The 20,491-nt window shown below is 35.0% G+C and overlaps 1 protein-coding gene across 1 annotated transcript in view; it reads left to right on the top strand.

Moving 5' to 3' along the window:
• Positions 1-14,352: 14,352 nt before the first annotated feature.
• The window catches only part of LOC143206732 (uncharacterized), a 280,155-nt gene continuing 274,016 nt past the window's right edge, over positions 14,353-20,491 (top strand). Inside the window, exons 1-3 of the mRNA XM_076419446.1 lie at positions 14,353-14,387; positions 15,351-15,458; positions 16,706-18,748. Of these exons, the coding sequence (XP_076275561.1) occupies positions 14,353-14,387; positions 15,351-15,458; positions 16,706-18,748 (2,186 nt within the window). The remainder of the gene's footprint in view (positions 14,388-15,350; positions 15,459-16,705; positions 18,749-20,491) is intronic.

Consider the following 20,491-nt stretch of genomic DNA (forward strand, 5'->3'; position numbering starts at 1 on the left):
CAGATTTAATGAATTATTGGATGACAACGTTCGACTGGTTTACGACCCGAACAGAAATAATATGGCCGATGCATCAGCGAAATTTTCCGCTAAACCGGACAGGAATCTCGCCAGGACTGATCGTAACCTGCTCAAGCACGGTTTCCCGAAGATTCTCTGTCTGAAAAAAGCGTCCCTATCGAATAACGACGGCAAACCGGAGAGGAACACTTTGAAAAGCCTGAACGTCAATTCCCTGGAAAGTTTGAACAGTAATAGGAGTTGCGACAGTGGCAAAAGTGCCTCGAAAACTTCTTTAGGTGAGTGCCGTGTCGTCAATTTACTGCGTAACTCTCAGCCCATGCATTAAATATACGCGATATTTCTTTCGATGTTACGACCTCCGACAAAATACCAGATATCGTTTCAAAGATGCGTACATTTTAGATACTTTGTTACAGATATCAAGAATGAAAATTTGCCGAATGAGAAATCGAGAAAAGAAGACAACTACTCCAACGGCTACACGGAAAAGCAGAAGAACCGAAATAGTTTTCATCAAAATGTCGACGAGGCTTTAAGTTCACTTTTATGGCAGCCTTATGAATACCAGAACAACAACTATAGTTATAATGAAAATGGAAACTACGAGGAATCTTACTCTACCTGGTATGTTTAATTTATATTTTAGAATTCAGGGAAGCTGATGGTTTGACGTTATTAAAAATGGAGAAAAATAAAACTAGTTTTTACTTTAAGAATTTTGAAGAAACCTAGATTTTTTTTATTTATTTATATTTATGATTTTATTCATTATTTATTTATGTTTTACGTCATTTTATTTAATGTAAAATATCTAGATGTGTCAAATTCTTCTAATTCTTTACAAGGAGGAGTTATAAGTAATGTTATAACGTATTAATATTAATTTTAAGATAGGTTAATCCGTGAGTAAATTTTTACATGTAATATGATTAAATCTCATATTAGTACTTTTTGTAGTTTGCTAGTTAAATTACATTAAAACTGGTTTACCAAGATATTTTTTATCTTTACAAAACTTCTTTATTTTATTCAAAATAGTCCTTCATTTGCATGGTTAAGAAGCATATCGAATGGGTTTTATAAGCTATCTGTAAAATAACTCTTAAGATGGCGGTAAGAGCAGGTAAAAATCATGATGAGTTAAGGGAACTTTCTTTCCGTTTCTTTTCATGATATTTTGACCGAATTTATTTTAATTAGTGTTGGTGCATATTTAAAATTGTTAATATGTTGGTCAATATTTACCAGTTACTCGCTAGTCATGACTTCGCTAAGGAAGACACGCTATTTATAATGGTTAGTTAAGATATATTTATTCAAAGTATTGGTTATTTGATTCTATATATTTTGCCTATCACTTATTTTGTTATCTGAGGCGACGCGTTGTCAGGTTGCAAAAATATCCTTACCTGGTCTTCGAGTATACGAAAAGACTTTTTCGAACAATGGACATTTAAAATTAATCCTTTGTTATAAGTAGAGATCAGTATTAACTGTTTCTGAAATGACGTCCTTTCATATCATTAAAGCAGCATTTCTCTAACGATTTTTCGATCTTTCGATTGCTTTTCATTCAGTTAACATGTAAATTGAAAAGTCCCCGGCCTGACACATAGATGGCACTAGTAGAATTAAATCCATACGTTTTTTACTTAGTCCTAACCGTCAAAAGATGCGTGTATAAATTTGACAGCTGTCGGATCATTAGTTTGTGAATTATAGCATTTTGAGTGAAGCAGCTTTTATTGTGAAAAAGAATAAATAAAAAGGAATTTCGCGTATTGATAAGTTATTGCTTTTTGAAGGAAAAAAATACAGTTGAAGCAAAAACTTGGCTTGATGGTGAGTTTCCGGACACTGCCCCAGGAAAATCAGTCATCAAGGATTGATATGCTAAGTTTAGACGTGGGGAAATGAGCACCGAAGACAGTGAACGCAGTGGACACCCAAATGAGTTGTTACCGACGAAAACATTTAAAATGTCCACAAAATGAACGATTCCGCAAACAACTAAGAGTTGATGTTTCGCGGCAGTGTTTCAAGCGACCTGACCGAGTGTTTGCGTCGATATGTGAGAATGAATGACACATAGCTTCATAATTTCACTCCGAAGTCCAATCCACAGTCATCCTAGTGGACTGCACATGATGAACCCGCTCCAGAGCGTGGGAAAACGCAACAATCGGCTGGGAAGATTATAGGTTATATAGGATGATCTGTATTTTAGGATGCGCATGGAATAATTTTCATTGACTACGTTGAAAAAGGAAGAACCATCAACAGCGACTATTACATAGCGTTATTGGACCATTTGAAGGACAAAATCGCCGAGGAATGGCCGAATTTAAAGAAAAAGAAGGTGCTGCTTCACCAAGACAATGCGCCGTGTCACAAGAGAGTGAAAATGATGTCAAATATCTATGAATTGGGCTTTTAACTGCTTCCTCATCCACCGTATTCTCCAGATCTGGCCTACAGCGACTATTTTCTGTTCTCAGATCTCAAAAGAATACTCGCTTGAAAGAAATTTTTGTCTAATGAAGTGATCGCTGAAACTGAGGCCTATTTAGAAGCAAAGGAAAAAGTGTACTATAATCAATGTATCACCCTTGAAGGAAATTATGTTGAATAAAAAAATACTAATTTTGCCAAAAAAAATATGTTTTACTATAGTATGCCGGGGACTTTTCAATTGACCTGTTAATGTGGCGCTAATCTTCCAAAACTTTGAATTTTTCCCATTTATTGTAATCATTGACAAATTGCGACTTGGTTGATACGCCAATGAAATACAAGTAGTAAAGCGTGTCGCAAATGCAAGTTTTCAGGCAGAAGACTTGAATTTTTTTTTGTCCTGGTCTAAAACCAGGCGATAGAATGCGTGACACATACCCGGTTATGGAGACTCGGCCCGGAGTGACGAGTTGGACCGTGTTATGTGGGACTGCCTCTGGGATTATCAATACACTAAACTGAAACCGCCTCAGAGCTGATCACTGTAAATCACTACTACTTCATTAAAATTGGGTATATCGAACCCGCCAATCGGGCAGGCGTTATTGGGCACGAGGACCCGGCGAAAGAAGAGCTAGTAAAACTAACTCTGGATTCGCAATATTGAGTTAAACAAAACATGGACAGTTACAAAAAATTATAGACCATGACACTTTTATGAAGATTGTTTTTCAGTACTTTTCTTAAATTAAGTTTGTGTCTATTTATTATATTCTCTGTATGCCTAAATCCGATTTCATTTCACATATTATTACAATATTTTACCTCACATATTATAGGTTAATTTTCACATATCATTTTTACGTATCGTTTATTTTAATTTATATTATTCAACCGATCCATATTGTTTCAAGTTTAAAAATGATTGCAATACCTGTAAGAATAGAAAATTAACAATACCGTAACCTTCACTTAATTCAGTTCAGTGAAAGTATAGAATAATTAATAAAATATTGTTTAATGACCATATGAGCTGTATTACTGCGCCATATATTCATTTACTAACTCGATAATTAATATAAGTATATAACAGATATTTAGAATGTTGTGAATGACAACTACAACATTGAAAACATTCAATCTAATGTTTTCAAATTCAAACATGTTTTCTAATATTTGATTAATGAGCAGTAACAATTCAAACTTGATTTTAAAATTGTTATGTGATTGCTAATTAGTAAATACACTAATAACATTGTTTAATAAATGTTGCAACGATTATGAAAATATTTTGTTGACAGTATGATGGAGGTATTTTATTTCATTCGTTAATATACTTTCACGTAGCTCAACAGCTATTGGGCTCCGAATTTTTTTTTGAGGATATTCTGCTGATTCATTATGATGCTCTTGAATTGTTGGTAAAAGTTTTTGAAACAATAAATAGCTATATTTTCTCTTATCTGCCTATCTCCCCAATCCCATATAATATTCCGTCTTTTCATTCAATTTTCATAAATTCGTCTACCTACGCAACATCAACATTTACAGTTTTAATAACAATACAATGTTAAAACTTAAACAGATGTATTCCTTTATTTGTAACATTTTTGGTCTCACTTATTTCTATTTAGGATTATTTTTAAAAGTAGTACCATTTTTCATTGTTATTATAATTCGAACTTATTACATTAGCAATATTATAGAAATTTCCAAGCGTTTTTTCACACCTCCTCCTCACATCTACATTTTTACGTACTGTTTTGAACTGACCCATGTTCACGTTAAACCCTTTGCAATCCATTTATGTTGCATTTTCGTGTTGTCCTTATTAGACCACCCAAAAAGCTATTTTCTAGGAATTTTACTTTACTACTACATCGGAACACATCCAAAGTCCTAAACAAATATAAGTAATCAGATTCCACCAACAAGTCATCATAATTCAATAATAGTCATTAATAATGTTAAGAAATTATTATACATTAATGAAATAAAGATTTTACTCTGCACTGATATTTTTAAATCTTATAATTAAGCTGCAGCGACCAAATGTGTATAAATCCACTGGTTGACGAAAACATTCTCGTGTATTATTGCGGTATAAAAGGTCATGACAACGAACGGCACAACAGCCAAGTTTGTTGCGTTCGATAAAGGGCTTCGGGCTTTAAATGAAACGTAAACTTTGTTGTTTAGCTATTCAAATTTTGATGCGTAAAGGGTTTATTTGTTGGTTTTGGGTGACCAGGCAACACGACTAAGAGCAAATGAGAGTGCGTGAGAGCGAGAGAGAGTGTGTTAGAGAGAGAGAGAGATACCGAAACAGCGAGCAGTGGTATTTTAATAATAAATTTTAATACGAATGTATTTTCCAGGTGTTAATTTTTAATTTCCGTTCAAATTTATTAATGGAATTTTGGAGTATTCCATTTGAATTGTTGGGTTGAAAGTTATGGAATTCAATGTAGATGTAGGAATGTTATTTACATGTATATATTCATTCATTTTTAACAATGAAATATAATAAACTCTGCTGTGTTTAATGATTAAAATTTTATGAAGATTGCTTTTGAATAATTTGGTAAATACTTCAACCGATGTTCTATTAAAATTTTTATTATATCTATTATCATCTGAAACGGCTAGTAAAACTGCCATTCTTGGTGTTATTGCGAAGTTATTGCACCAATAGCGCTGCTATTTTGCTGCAACAGAATTATTTGGCTAAAATCTGTATCGAGTAATTCGTGTCTTGGGTAAAATGCCAATATTTTGTCCACCATTGTGTCCAAACATTTTTTTGCTATTTAAATCGAAACTTGTCTATAACGCTAAAATCGTAATTCTTGACATACCTAAACCACTCTCTAAATTATTTCATTCAAACATTACTTCTACTAGGTGCAGAAATTAATTGAAATTAAAAAATTAATTGAAACCGAATGAAAACTGAAACTCAATTCGTACTCATAACTCATAATTTGTAGTTTTCAACGTATCCAACATATATGTAACGACAACTGTGTTCTTCAGAGTTTTTCATACGTTGATTAATTTACGACCTTCAACTTCAAACAACCTTCCTTGAAATAGTAAGTTGAGATTCATAATGAAGTGTATCAGGCAGATATTTCAGCACTAACCTTCTTCGCCAGATTGGTTAGAACAGTGCTCAACGCAACAGGACGGTCCTCCCACTGTTTCGTTAGTCGCGGGTTCGAATCTTACTGGGGCATGAGCATAATTTTTTTTGTGATTGATTATCATTGTGCAAAATCCTATAAGGAAAATCATCCCAGTCACCAAGCTAGGCAAGGCCGAACGTCTTCTAGGATGGTTTCTAAGTTCCTCAATCGCCAGTCGGTAAGCTTAAAGCCGAAAGCCATGGTTCGAATGCGACGTTAAGCAGTAGGTCCAGTCCAGTTGAATCTTAATTGATAAAAAAGAGGCACTGAAAATATAACAAAAAAAAATTAATCTTCTTCAGTTCAGATTTCAGTATTTGTCGCAATTCCGAATTTGATACTTAAACAGTAACAGCCGGTGGTATATGAGAGAAAAATGAGTTTAATTTGCTAATGCAAGGATATATCCAACTTTGTCTTAAACTTGATAAGTGTCCGTTTTATTGTAATAGTATGACCAAGTGATGTCGTTTTAAACATTCTAACTCAAGACAAGAAGTGACAAGAGAGTGTTTGCTACTCAAAGAGACTATCAACGGCTTATGGAACAGTTCGGAGTCATTATTATGAAGGAAATGGAGAAGGGGAAAATGATTTTTATTCCAAACTCCAATTGGAAAACTCCGCAAAGTCCATGTATCATGTGTTTGGTAACCACTGCACGCAATCTTGTGTCAACTGTGGGAAAGTGAGCATGAAATTGTCCTGTATAATATGTGTAGCTCCAAATTATTCCATCTGGAAACAGCTGTTATATTTCTGAATGTTGAGCAAGAAGTGCTTAGAATCATTTCCAATTCTAGAAACTAAAGAGCGTAAAGGATCTGGTAGTGGGACCAATTGTGGAAATTTTACTTTGCCTTCAGCACAACATAATCCATTAGATTCAGCACTTTATTTTAACGCCTTGCAATATTTACAAATCGTTGTCATTTGGCCAATTGTTACCGATTTGTCGGCCAATAATCTATTGCCGCATCATAGTGGCATAATGCAGCTATATATACATATATATATATATATATATATATATATATATATATATATATATATATATATATATATACATATATATATATATATACATACATAGATATATGAATATATATTATATAAAACATTAGTTATGGAAGCTAAAACTAAACGTGACTATCTAAAATCATATTGATTTTCCCCAAAACCGGCATGAATTAATAATTATGGACACTAATCCCTAAAATCGGATAAAATACTCCTATCCCCCTCTCAATTTCTGCCTTGGTCGGGTCTTTCCGACATATAAACCTTTACGCTACAATATTTCAATGGCCGAACCTAGTTTATATTTCATTCGGACCGTCGAGCCCTTTATCGGATGCATCAGATGTCGCAGCTCGTTTGTTTGATGTTTAATGCATCACTAATACACGAAAATGTCTTCGTTTTAACGTTAATCCGTAAATGAATTGATGTGGATCGGCATAAAGCAGTTTTGACACGAAATAGTTTATTTACTCCCTACAATGCGTTACCACTCAAAAGCATTAACAAATAATAGATTATTGAATTATTTAGTAATAAGTGAATGAAAAATTAATACACGTTTATTATGTAACATTTTCTTGAAACAAAAAGTCTTTCTTTGTTAGTTTTAACAAAAAAATTGAACCGACTTTAAAAAATAAATAAGAACCTCACTAAAAATTAAAAAACAATCAAACTTAGATTTTTAATACAACAAAAGCATTTTAAAATAAAATATGTACATAATAATCATTGTAATAACTAAATAAAAATAGTTAAAAACCTTACGTAACCTCTCCACTACACGCATTTTATATTCTACTATATACACACAAATTAGCTTAATACCTACGCATTTCTCTATTTTATGATATAAGTAAACATTTCGGTTGAAACATTGCACTAAGAAGCTAAAATTATAAATTATTTCTCTAACTCAAGTATATTTAATATTTTTTATCAAACCTCTTCAGAGAAACAAATAGAAAGAAAATTTGGAATTATTTTGGAAAAGAAAATTCTTCAGAAAACATCGAAATTTTAAACCTATTATCTTTGACCGGCAAATATTTATTTTATTTGTTGTTATAACTAATCTATTAACAGGACAATTGGAAAGTCCCCGGCCTGTTTTAGTTAGCGCTAACTCTGAAAAGATGCGTGTATAAGTTTGACAGCTGTCGGATCATTAGTTTGTGAATTATAGCATTTTGAGTGAAGCAACTTTTGTTATTGTAAAAAAAATGGATAAAAAGGAATTTCGCGTGTTGATAAAATATTGCTTTTTGAAGGAAAAAAATACAGTTGAAGCAGAAACTTGGCTTGATGCCGAGTTTCCGGACACTGCCCCAGGAAAATCAACCATCAAGGATTGGTATGCTAATTTTATACGTGGTGATATAAGCACCGAAGACGGTGAACGCAGTGGATGCCCAAAAGAGGTTGTTACCAACGATAACATTAAAAAATCGACAAAATTACTTTGAATAACCGTAAATTGAAATTGAATTAAATAATAGACACTCTAAAGATATCATCTGAACATGTACATCATATGAGTCACGAATATTTGGGTATGAGAAAGCTCTGTGCAAAGTGAGGGCCGCACGAGCTCACTTTTGACCAAAAACAACGACGAGTTGATGATTCGGAGCTGTGTTTGAAGATGAATAAGCGTAATAAATCCAAGTTTTTGTGTCGATATGTGACAATGGATAAAACATAGCTCCATCATTTCACTCTGAAGTCCAATCGACAGTCATCCAAGTGGACTGCGCACGATGAATCCGCTCCAAAGCGTGGGAAAACAGTCGGCTGGCAAGTTTATGGTGTCTGTATTTTGGGATGCGTATGGAATAATTTTCATTGACTACTTTGAGAAAGAAAGGATCATCAACAACGACTATTACATAATGTTATTGGACCGTTTGAAGGACGAAATTGCCGAAAAACGGCCGCGTTTAAAAAAAAATTAAAGTGCTGTTTGACCAAGACAATGCACCGTGTCACAAGTCATTGAAAAATATTTCAAAAATCCATGAGTTGGGTTTCGAATTGCTCCCTCATCCATCGTATTCTCCAGATCTAGCCCCCAGCGATCATTTCCTGTTCTCAGATCTCAAAAGAATGCTTGCTGGGAAGAAATTTTTGTCGAATGAAGAGGTGATCAACGAAACTGAGGCCTATTTTGAATCAAAGGACTAATCGTACTACAAAATTGGTATCGAAAAGTTGGAGGGTCGCTTAAATCAGTGTATCACCCTTGACTGGAATCATGTTGAATGAAAAAAACTAATTTGGCCAAATAAATGTGTTTTACTATGGTAGGCCGGAGATTTGAATATTGTTCAATTCTTGTAAATTATTAGAACAACTGATAACGTCGATCTTTTTATGTGATTACTGCCCTACGAGGTATGTTCAAAAAGTAACACAATTATTAATTTCGCGGGTTGAGTTTACATGCTTGCCTTGAACGCATCTATAATTTTTAAGACGTATAATTTGTTTAATTTTATTTGTTGAGAGAATAAAATTATTCATGTTATTGGCTGGTTTTGCTTTAAATTTTGTTATAAAAATGGTATAAGTGTAGTAAGAACATATGCAAACGCATGAAAATATCTACTTTTTAGTAAGTTACTTTACGTAAGGTTTTAGCAAAGTATAATATAATTACACTAAACTATAAAATAGTTGAGTTTCATTTGATATTTCCAACATGATTTGGGTGGTTACATTCGAACATAAACCACGCTGTTAAGCTACTGGAATTTTCGAAAGTTCAAAAGTTGGCTGCGGCGTGCCGAAAATGAAACGATATCGGACCGAAAGTTATATATTTTATCAGCTGCGAAGATTAATTTCGACGGAATTAAGTTATAATCCAACGAAAGGCCTCCAGATAAAATTTTAATTACGAATATGTCGGGCTAATATATTTCAACAAATAGAGGAATATGTGGACGATTAGGAGGGTGAAATATCAACAGAGATTAAAGAAGTAAATATTATGAAATACTAAAGTTGATAATTGTGTGAAAGATTGTTGTTTTAAAATTATATATTAAGCTTCGGGTGATAAGTTCAAGTTTTTAGCCCTTAATTATAACAAATAGATATTTTAATATTTAATATTCGTAGTAACTTTCATAATCTGTATTTAGTTCTTAATAATTATATTCCAATAAGTGGGTATGTTATTTTGATAGCTGTTTATAAGTGTAGTAGTTTGCTTGTAAACTGGAAATATCTTGGAAACTACACATATGATAGTTGAACACTTCATCTAACAGTTGAATGAAGAACTAAATCGGCAAAGATTGTTTACTTAGCAAGTAAGCAATTAAGTCATGCTGCTATATGATAGCACTCGAACTCACGTTGCTTGAAATAGAAATTTTCCATTTCATAATAAGTTCACATATGGCCTGAAATAGGATATATGTTAAAGTAAACAATGAACTATGTTTGTAAACAAAGGAATATAAATGTTTATTTTTTATAAAAAAAAAACTAGGTGCTGGTGCTAAACTGAACTAGTGCTAAGTTTAGTGCTATTCTAAAGGGAACTTTAGAATACTGCCAAAAATTAAATATTTCTTTTACATCTTACATTCTATATGTAGACGGTACTTGTTCTGTTATTTGTATTATAACACAAATGGTATAGGTGTCCTAAATAAATACATCAGTATATATCTGCCAACTTAAAATTAAATTGGACTACTTGCGCTACAATTAGAGTAACACTTACTATACTGGGACGTATGGTTTGGTTCGTTTCAACCTTTTGACCTCTGTACGCTGTCCAGTAGCTGTATTGCTTCCACGTTACTGTGATTTAATAATCTTGTTTCCTATTTTAAGGCAATATTTTAGATAGCTTAGTAGATCCATTTGATTTTGAGATCATTTTGCAGTTCTTCGTTGCATACATAGCGATAAGCAATGGTAATTAGTCAAATAATTTTGCTTTGGTAACGTTGTTTTTCTAGTCCGTATATCTCTCCTAGTATCTTCCAATAAACCAGTGCTGTTCTTTGATTTTGAATCTGATCTGGTCTGATTTTTCTTTATTCAGATGTTATGAAATAGAGCTATTGTGATATTGCACAAAAAAAGAGTAATTCAAGATTTGTTACACACACTTCTTATTATTGCTGTTGAGGTATTCTTGGAATCAGTACATCATGCCTTTAAACATTTCTATGATTGGTGTTACTTTAATTAGGTTGCTCATCAACTTTTTAAAAGCTAGTCCTCTTTCGCCCCACATAATTGTCTCAGATTGTGTTGCATAGTTATTTTGATTACTTAGCTGTAAATTGAGTGGCGGTAATCCTAGCAAATGTAGTGAATTTAGAATTCAGTCGGATGATTGACGGCTTCATTTGGATTGGTACAAGAATCGATGGGCTTAAATGAAAGGCCCTGGTCATCAATTTGACTCTGATTTTTATTTATAAAATCGTTTAGATGCTAATTTTTCGCTGCTAAAAGGCTCCTTCATTTCATAAAGCATGGATTTTGTTGTTCTTAATAATTTTGATATTCTTAAACACTTTCGATATCAGTTCTTCCTTCGCCAGTCCAGTAACTTTCAGTTCATACAACATAATCCTGGCGATTCCAGTCGAAACCTCACAGTATTCGAAACACTTCACAATATTGCGAAATCGTAATGGCGTAATAGACTGCTGGATAAAATATCTAAACGCCACGCCTTCATAGAAATTTGTCACGTTTCATCAACATCCGTTTCCGAATATTCTTTCTTAAACCTCACCATAGTTGGCGATCGATCTCAACTGTTCTGATAGTCTTATATTTACAGGTCGCTTTCTATAGCCTTTTTCGATTTTATTTTTAATATGCTAGGCTTTCCATGATCTTGATTTCCATCGAAGATAGATTTTGCCATGTAGGTCTGTGAGAAATTCGTTCACCTTTCATTCGACATACATGTCCAAACCACTATAATTTACATCTCTGAATTTGTTACTCAAATCTCTACAAATATTGCATCTTAAATAAATGACTATATTTCTAATACTATCTCAGAGAGATATGTAGAATTTGCCTTAAGCGTCGCATTGGAAAACTTTCAGGATTACAGATATTAGACAGTAACAGTGTCCGGTAATCATACGACAGATTTTAGACTTGGTTGAAATATTGCTTTCGTTCCTCACACGCCGTCTTGAAGAAGAAAAAAATAGGGCAGATTAGGGTATACCACTTTTTTCTTCGATTTTACTGATATTTATTCGTTGATGTCAGGCGATTCGTCATTTGTCAATATGTTGATCTTTTCTTCTTTAATTCTCAAGCAATATGGCTCTGCAGTGAGAACTATAACATTAAGAATGCTAGAAGCCTCAGCATATGTCTCAGCGAATATAGCTCTATCATCAGAAAATAAAGTCGGTTAAAGAGTTTGAATCATATTAAACGCCATATGGTTTCTTAAAAGCTTATTGCATAATTGCATCCACGGCTATCTTGAAAAAAGTGGAGAGATGACATGTCAAATCTTAGTATTATGTTTGCTTCCTTACGCTGACTACTCTCTTCGCAGTCTCATTGACCAACGATTTATAAACTCGGCTTTCATTACACGCTTTACGATAATTATTTTGAGCTATTTTCAGCAATGAGATAAGTCAATACTGAAGACAATCCAGTGATAAATAACACAGTGAATTCAATAAACTGCTATTGCTATTATTTAAAAAAAATTGGAGATAACCTTCTGCAACTTTTTACAACTTTTTTAACAAAACAAATAACACCGAGGTAAGTATTTTTTGAATAAATTGTTGAATCGATTAATTGATAATTTATAACAGCTAAACTAGTATAACGAACTGAACAATTGAACGCAAAACTGTCAGTTATATGAATATTCTTTAGTCACATATTATTTTTACTATAGTATATATTTAAACATATTTTTTTAGCAAAATTAGTTTTTTTATTCAACATAATTCCCTTTAAGGGTGATTATAGCGGCCCTTCAACTTTTCGATACCATTTTTGTAATACGATTAGTCCTTTGCTTCTAAATAAGCTTCAGTTTCGGCGATGGCCTCTTTATTCGACGCAAATTTCTTCCCAGCGGGCATTCTTCTGAGATCTGAGAACAGGAAATAGTCTTATCTAGAGAATACGATGGATGAGGAAGCAATTCGAAGTCCAATTCATGCATTTTTGCCATCGTTCCCACTCACTTGTGACACGATGCATTGTTTTGGTGAAGCAGCACTTTCTTTTTCATCAAATCCGGTCGTTTTTCGGCGATTTCGTCCTTCAAACGGTCCAATAACGCTATGTAATAGTCGCTGTTGATGGTCCTTTGTTTTTTCAAGGTAGTCGATGAAAATTATTCCATGCACATCCCTAAATACAGACGCCATAACCTTGCCAGCTGACTGTTGCGCTTTCCCACCCTTTGGAGCGGGTTCATCATGCGCACTCCACTCGGATGACTGTCGATTGAAGTTCGGAGTGAAATGATGGAGCCCTGTTTCATCCATTGTCACATATCGATGCAAACACTCGGGTTTATTACGCTTGATCATCTTCAAGCACTGCTCCGAATCATCAACTCGTCGTTGTTTATAGTCAAGTGAGCTCGGGTATGAGCTTTCTCGTACCCAAATATTCGCGAATGATATGATGTACACGTTCAGTTTTTACGATTATTCAAAATCATTTTGTGGATTTTTCCGTCTTCGGTTATCATTTCACCTCGTCTAAACTTAGCATACCAATCCTTGATGGTTGATTTTTCTGGGGCAGTGTCCGGAAACTCGGCATCAAGCCAAGTTTTTACTTCAACTGTATTTTTCCCTTCAAAATTTCCTTCAGAAGTTCCTTTTTATCTTTTCTTTTTCACAATAACAAAAGTTGCTTCACTCAAAATGCTATAATTCACAAACTAATGATCCGACAGCTGTCAAATTTACACACGCATTTTTGAGTGTTAGGGCTAACTCAACAACATATGGATTTAATTCTAGTAACGCCATCTATGTGTTAGGCAGTTGACATCTGAATTAACCTGATATATAAAGTTCTTGAAAAATCTGTCAAAATTAAGTTTAGCATTATATTTTAGTAAATAAATATAATTATAAATTTAACATGTTTTATGGTAGAATCATAATAGATACATAAAGGCATTTCTTTCGTCTGTTAAAGAAACTGCTTAAGAAGCCAACAGAATATAAGCGATCCCATTGATTTCCGAGATGGCTGGTAAAAAAGAAAACTTATTACCAATATTGGTCGACTGTTGCCGTTTATTCAAAGTGACCACATTTAGCTTTCATGGTTTGCTTCAAAGGCCTTGCCAGTTCATCTATGAAATTATGGATAACGCTTAAAGGAAATTTGGTCGGGTTTCTGTAAAGAACTTTTTCTCGACAATACCCTAGTAGCATTGTGAAAGAAATAAAGGAAATTATTTAATGGCAAAAAAGGACTTCTATTTGTTAGTTGAAGGATGTCTGAAAAATTTTACTGTATTATGGAATGTCTTGTAGATTCTTTTATAAAAAGGGTTTATTTAGTATCTTTATATTAAAGAAATTTTTGAAATTGATTTTTTTTTGGTAATGCTATTAAAACTAAATACATACATATTTCTTTCAATATAATGCTACTCGAATGGCGCAAAATGTCACATCCTAAATCATCATCGCATTCGCCTAGGTACATTTACAAAATTTTGAGAAGCGAGCGTTTTCAAAAATACAAATATATTAATAGTATAAAAGAAACTGAGTCCCATAACCCTATAAAAAATAAAAAATAACATATTGAATGAGTAATATTTTTTATTAATAAGTATAATCAAATACTACAAATTATAAATAAGTTTTTGTAATAATCCTCATTTGTTTATTGGCTTTTTTTCACTCCTTAATATTTTATTTTGAAACTGTTGAATTAGGTCCTGCTTTGCTGCTTTTGCTGTTCTTTCGTAACTCAGTACTTGAATTCCATATGCCCATGTGGTTTTAAGGATTTGCTTATACAGTAGTACTTTATTATATCTTGACAAGGCTAATTTCTTTCCAACTAGTCAATACAGTGTTCTAAATTTAATATACAGTTCATCCTTATTTTCCTTTACATGTGCCTTCAAGCGTAACTTCACCTCTAATGCCATTCTCAAATATTTAACAGTATTAGCGTATGCAGTATGGATTGTTATTATTGGATATTTTGATAAGAATGTGCTAATCTCTCTTATATGTAAAACTGACGTCGATATTCAAACTCCTTCTCTTTGGCATTGGACAAATATTTTTTTGCGGGCGTTTGCAATTGCAATTGTAGCAATGTGCGTCCTCGTGGACCATCACCGATGTTTGTATCTTTACATCAGGCAAAGAACCGGTCCCAACTCATTACTCTGCTGCACTCCCGTTTTTTTTCTTTCAATTTCGAATAGGTATCCTCATACTTAAGCCTAAAGGCTCTATCTGAAATATAAGATTTTAACAATTCCGCAAACTACCTGGGTAACATCTTCCTTGATTTAAAATTTAGCTCACAATCACAACAATTTAGCAGAACAATCTCTTCTCTCATCATATGATCTTTCAATTACATACGTGATTCTATGAAGCCTTATTGATCTACTGAGATTATTTTGTTATGCTCTATTAGTGGCTTCAGTGTTTTAAGTAGTTTAAGTAGTAGTTTTTGTAATAATTTGGAAATAAACGGGATTGAGGCCTGCAAGACGAGTCTTCATTTGTTTGCTTTCCAGGTTTAGTTAGGTATCATTAGAATTTCCGCTATTTTCCATATCTAAGAAACTTATTTTATCTCAAAGAAGCATGAATTGTGTAAGTTCTACGATGACTTTACCTGGAAGCTGCTGTAATATTTCTCCTGTAATCAAGCTAAAATCCAAGAAGCATCTTAAAATTTATAGTTTATTTTTTCCTGTTGCAATTTTTTGCCGTAGTAAGTTTTATGTATCCATAATCCCAGTGTATTATTTTATTATTTTGGAAGCAATGCATCAACCAATTACCTTGTATGTTTAAAAAACCTGATGGTAACACTTTCTTATCATTGAATATATCATTGCTTCATATCATTCATATTATACATTTATGTATTGAACCCTACTTTGGTTCATGATGCTGAAACGATACTTCAAATATTTAAAAAATCATAAAAAAGTAGTACTCAACTGTATTTTTGTACTATTGTTAGGGAAGATGCAGCTTTTGATGAATAAATTGTGGAATAAAACTGTTCGAAATAAAGTTTTCTTTTTCTGTTTCCATCAAATCTCTAATACATGACACCAATTTTTTATTTTGGAATAAAATAGCATTTGAAATATGTAAAAGTTCCATAGCCTGTATTTCAAAAAATATAAGTGATAATTCAGTTTGACGATGGATTACGTAATTAGCACACCGAAGAATGCTTCGTGTATAAACTTGCTCAAAATCCGTAATTGACAAGACTCATTTTCGATTTTGTGTAATGAGAAAAAAGCAGCAGCGGATGGTTGAAATATGTAAAAGTTCGATAGCCTGTGTCCTTAAAACTGTAAGTGATTTCTTTAACTAATTTCTTTTTATTTTTCTTTGTTTTAAATCAAAATTAATTTTGATTTAATTTACTTAAAACCAAAAAAAAGTATTTGCGAATAGATAACTCTAAACTGATTAGTAAAAAAACAGTTTAACATGGCAATATCACACAATAATTACTTATTAATAAATACGAATATTCCTGTGCTTTGACTATAACATATTTTGTAATAAAATATTCCTACTAAATTGTTTTTGTACTCTGGTTAAGACATTGTCTAGTACTATATATTATTGTTGTTTTTTTCTGTGTTAATTTTTTTAGTATGATTTTTTTCAATTTGTTCGTTTTTGTTGATATTTAAAGTATAACATGGTAATAAGAAGCTAAGATTTAAGAAGGGTTGGTTATAGAGATAGGGATGGTTCATTTCCGGATTGGTTTGACAGCTGATTTACGTTCCGCAGCTCCTACACGCCCTCGTCGTCACCGCTCAGCCTCGACCTTGACGACATCGCCGCCAACACCGCCGCCACCAGCCCCTCGCCGGTCGCAAAGAGACCCGCACCATCTCCGACGTTGCCTTCTCGATGCACCGCGGTACCGCCGCAAGACCTACATTCAGATGTTATTAACCTGGAGCGGACCCCGTTCGCCCACCAATGGCGGTTCCCGTCTGAGTCACGTGACGCTCGGTTCCGTCGCTCGACCAGCGCGACCGCAGTTCCGCCGCTCACCAGTTCGCTTTCAGACGGTGTCGGTCGTATGTCGACGACCGAGACGCTCGTGACGTCATGTACCTGCAGTGATGCCTGTTCTACCGCGGTCTCAGGTGGTGTCAGTATGTCAAGCGCGGCGAGTACCCAAAACGTCGTCGTGCCCGTCGAGGAGGGCGCGGCGGGTGGTTCCGGACCGAAGACCTCCGCCGACGAGTCCCTGAACGCGGTGAACATCGTCGGACTGCCCCGGTTCCAGAACCAGGGACATGTCGCCATGTACCCGCAACACTTTCGTAACGTTTCCGAACCCGCGACGCAGTTCTTCCGGTACCCCGCCGCGGCGGCCGTCCATCAGAAACCTCCGGCGAATCAACAACAACACGGAGTGCAGTTGATTAACCATTTCCGGAGCAGCAGCGTGCCGAAATCGATCGCGCTCGCCTCTAAGTACGACGTTACGGCTAATTCGTCGGTAATAAATAATAATAATATCGCGAGGTCGCCCCCCACTCGTCCCCCGGTACCACCGAATCCCAACGGTGTTCTCGAAGGGGCATCGGTGCAGAACATCAAGCCGAACAATGCGAATGTGAGCAACATCAACGTGAACTTCTACAGGGCCGTGCCGGTCAACGTGGTGGCTTCGGTACCGACCATCCACTGCATGAACACTCTGACGAACAGCCAGGGCAACAGTGTTTCTAACGTGCAGGTACTGCCCCTGGGAAATAGTAATCAACAGCTGACGATACCCCCCGCTAATGGATTTGTTAATGGTGTAAATAACGTACAGAATCACGGATCGTCCGGTATACACAGCACTCAGGTGACGGTACGGAGCACGAACGCCATTCAGATCGGTCACGGTACCAACGACGGCAAGATCATCACCAGTACCGTCGGCTATCCCGAGACGAATTACAGAAACGTCGTTTCCGGTACCACCGGAAATGTTATCATTCACCACGGCGCCGATAACCTTCGGAATAATCCTTCGGCGCTTCAGATAAACAATGTCTACGGTCTGAATAGGAACACGAGCTTCATGCCATCGGCATCGGTTGGGAATAACGTCATCCAGATACAGACCAATTCTACTCCACCTCGTGCGGTTACGTACGTCTCGGAGGTGCCTTATCAACAAGGAGGACGAATCATCACGACCACCGCTCAGATAAACAGTACCACCATGGACGCAGGTACCTCGACGTCTATCCAGACCCCGAGCAACACCGGCATAGTGCGCACGAGGACTTTCACCAGCACCGAAGCGCAAACCGATGATATACTGCCCGTTCAACCCAACTCGTCCTCGCAAAGCCTGCCATCCAGAGAACAAAGACGACGAGAGAGACGGGAACGACGTATGAATCGCCGCGCCAATTCGCAGGGAAACACGTCGAGAACCACCCAGGATTCGGGCAATCAGACCGGACCCGGCACATCGCAAAACGACCAACAGCTTCCGGATATCCTCAACAGTCACCTGCCGCCCCCTTATTCCCCGTTACCGAGTGCCCAGAATACGTCGCTGATGTCACCGGTACCGCCTCCGCCGCCGTTACTACCGCCCCCGCCGCCGCCCCTTCTGCGGGGTACAGTGTTGCCGAATCCCCACGCGCCGATGTTGCAAACGGTGGTGCCTAATGCGGTTCCCGCGAGTGCCTTTGTGTTCCCGGCCCCCCCGCAAATGGCCCCATTGATGCAGGGCGCCGCGCCGGTACCCGTGGCGGTACCGGCCACCGCGGCTGGTGGATTTAGGTTCGGATTTCCTCCCAGTGCTTTCAGAAGGTGAGTTATTGTGAATAGACAATCAAAATGCTTGTACTAATTCAATTGGTCCAGATGTATTCACTCATTTTAACTTTAACGAGGATTAACAAACAGAAACATCCCTAAGAGTATATCAATTCATCAGATTTGTTTACTATTTCGTTTAAAGTGTTTTGTTATTTAAATCTATTAATTTATAATGTACCACAACATCAACAATTTAATTTAGTGTCGTTATATACCTCAATCAAATAATATATGATTAATAATATTTTAATAATTTTACATAAATCATATAATTGTAATAATATTGCGTTAATTGAATATACTACTTTATTACATTTTGTGTAAATAGGACTAAAACATATTATAGTTCATAACAGTTAATTCTATTATTGTTTAAAATCAATATTTCGCCTTTTATTTATTTAGTACTATTAAATATATGACACTAAAATTCGTTATTATTATTTAATAAATAACTATATTTATTTTTTGGTTCTAAATGTATAGGCTCTATTCCAAATTATTTTAACTAGATTGGATTTAAATCTGCTCACCATGGTGATCATGTCAATACGGAAATTTTCTTTTGTGTACGTAATAATTTCATTAACATGGTCTATACATACGTGTGGGGTTACTATCAGATATCCATAATCTATCATTATACTCTTTTTATCCTATTACTATATCTGTTTACACTTTTCATAATTTAAATTCACGGGCTAAATTAAAATTACATAATCCGATCCGGGATTTTCTTTTTTTTGGATTTTTTGGTCACTATCTTTTAATCAGTTTATAAGTGGAAATTGTTATTTTCATAGAACCAAGAAGTTAGATTTACATGTCCAGATTTTGGTACTGTAATTTTTTAGAAGAATTCTGTATAATATTTCTAAATTTTCAACTATTGAAGACTATAGTTCCTATTATTTGTGATAAAAAACGTTAATTGGTTTCTCCACTTATGTTTGTATAAAAGAATAATAATAATCTTTCTGAATATTTATCTCAAAAAGTTTTGCTTATTTAGAGGACACATTCATGATATAAAAATTTTTTTTTATTGCTTGAAAAACTTTAATTTATCTCTACAGTGACTTAAAACTAGATACTTGCCTAGAAAATCCTATTGGCCCTGACTTGGTGCACTTCACGGCACAAGTTCACATGGTTTGGTTCCCTTGAGTCTACATCCTAGTCAACAGTTTCAGCACTTGTGTGTTTACGTGGAAGTAGTCTTTGCTCATATCTTGTTGCGAATCTCTTAATTTTCTCTCAGACAGTTGGAATGGTCTTGGTGTAAGTAACTGCACCTGTAGTACAATACTTCTCAAGATTTTATTCTGAAACACTTGTATTATGTTGATATTACTTCTCTATATGTCCCTATAGGTTTTAATATCTGTTTGCAAAGCAGCATAATTTAGATTTTCTTCCAAAGGGCCACTACATTCTTTGTATTGTATTTCCAGTTCTTTTCTTTTTGATATGCTCCTTCTAATGATGTTTTGTATCAAGATTCATCCAAAGGTACTTATCATTATAACTGTAATATAGTTGATTGTGGCAGTTTCTCGACTCTCGAAGTATCGCAGTATCATCAGCAAATGTAGCCATAGTAACATTTTCTATTGGTGATCTGTCACATGTATAGAGGAGGTAAGAGAACATGACCCAAAACACTGATTTTTGTTGCTTTCATTGTCGAATAAGCTTCTTTTTCTTGTGCAATTCTAAATATCATGGCTGAGA

The sequence above is a fragment of the Rhynchophorus ferrugineus genome, unplaced genomic scaffold (assembly GCF_030347505.1).
Source record: "Rhynchophorus ferrugineus isolate W39M unplaced genomic scaffold, kcgeb_rfMv2 rfM1, whole genome shotgun sequence".
Taxonomy (NCBI): domain Eukaryota; kingdom Metazoa; phylum Arthropoda; class Insecta; order Coleoptera; family Curculionidae; genus Rhynchophorus; species Rhynchophorus ferrugineus.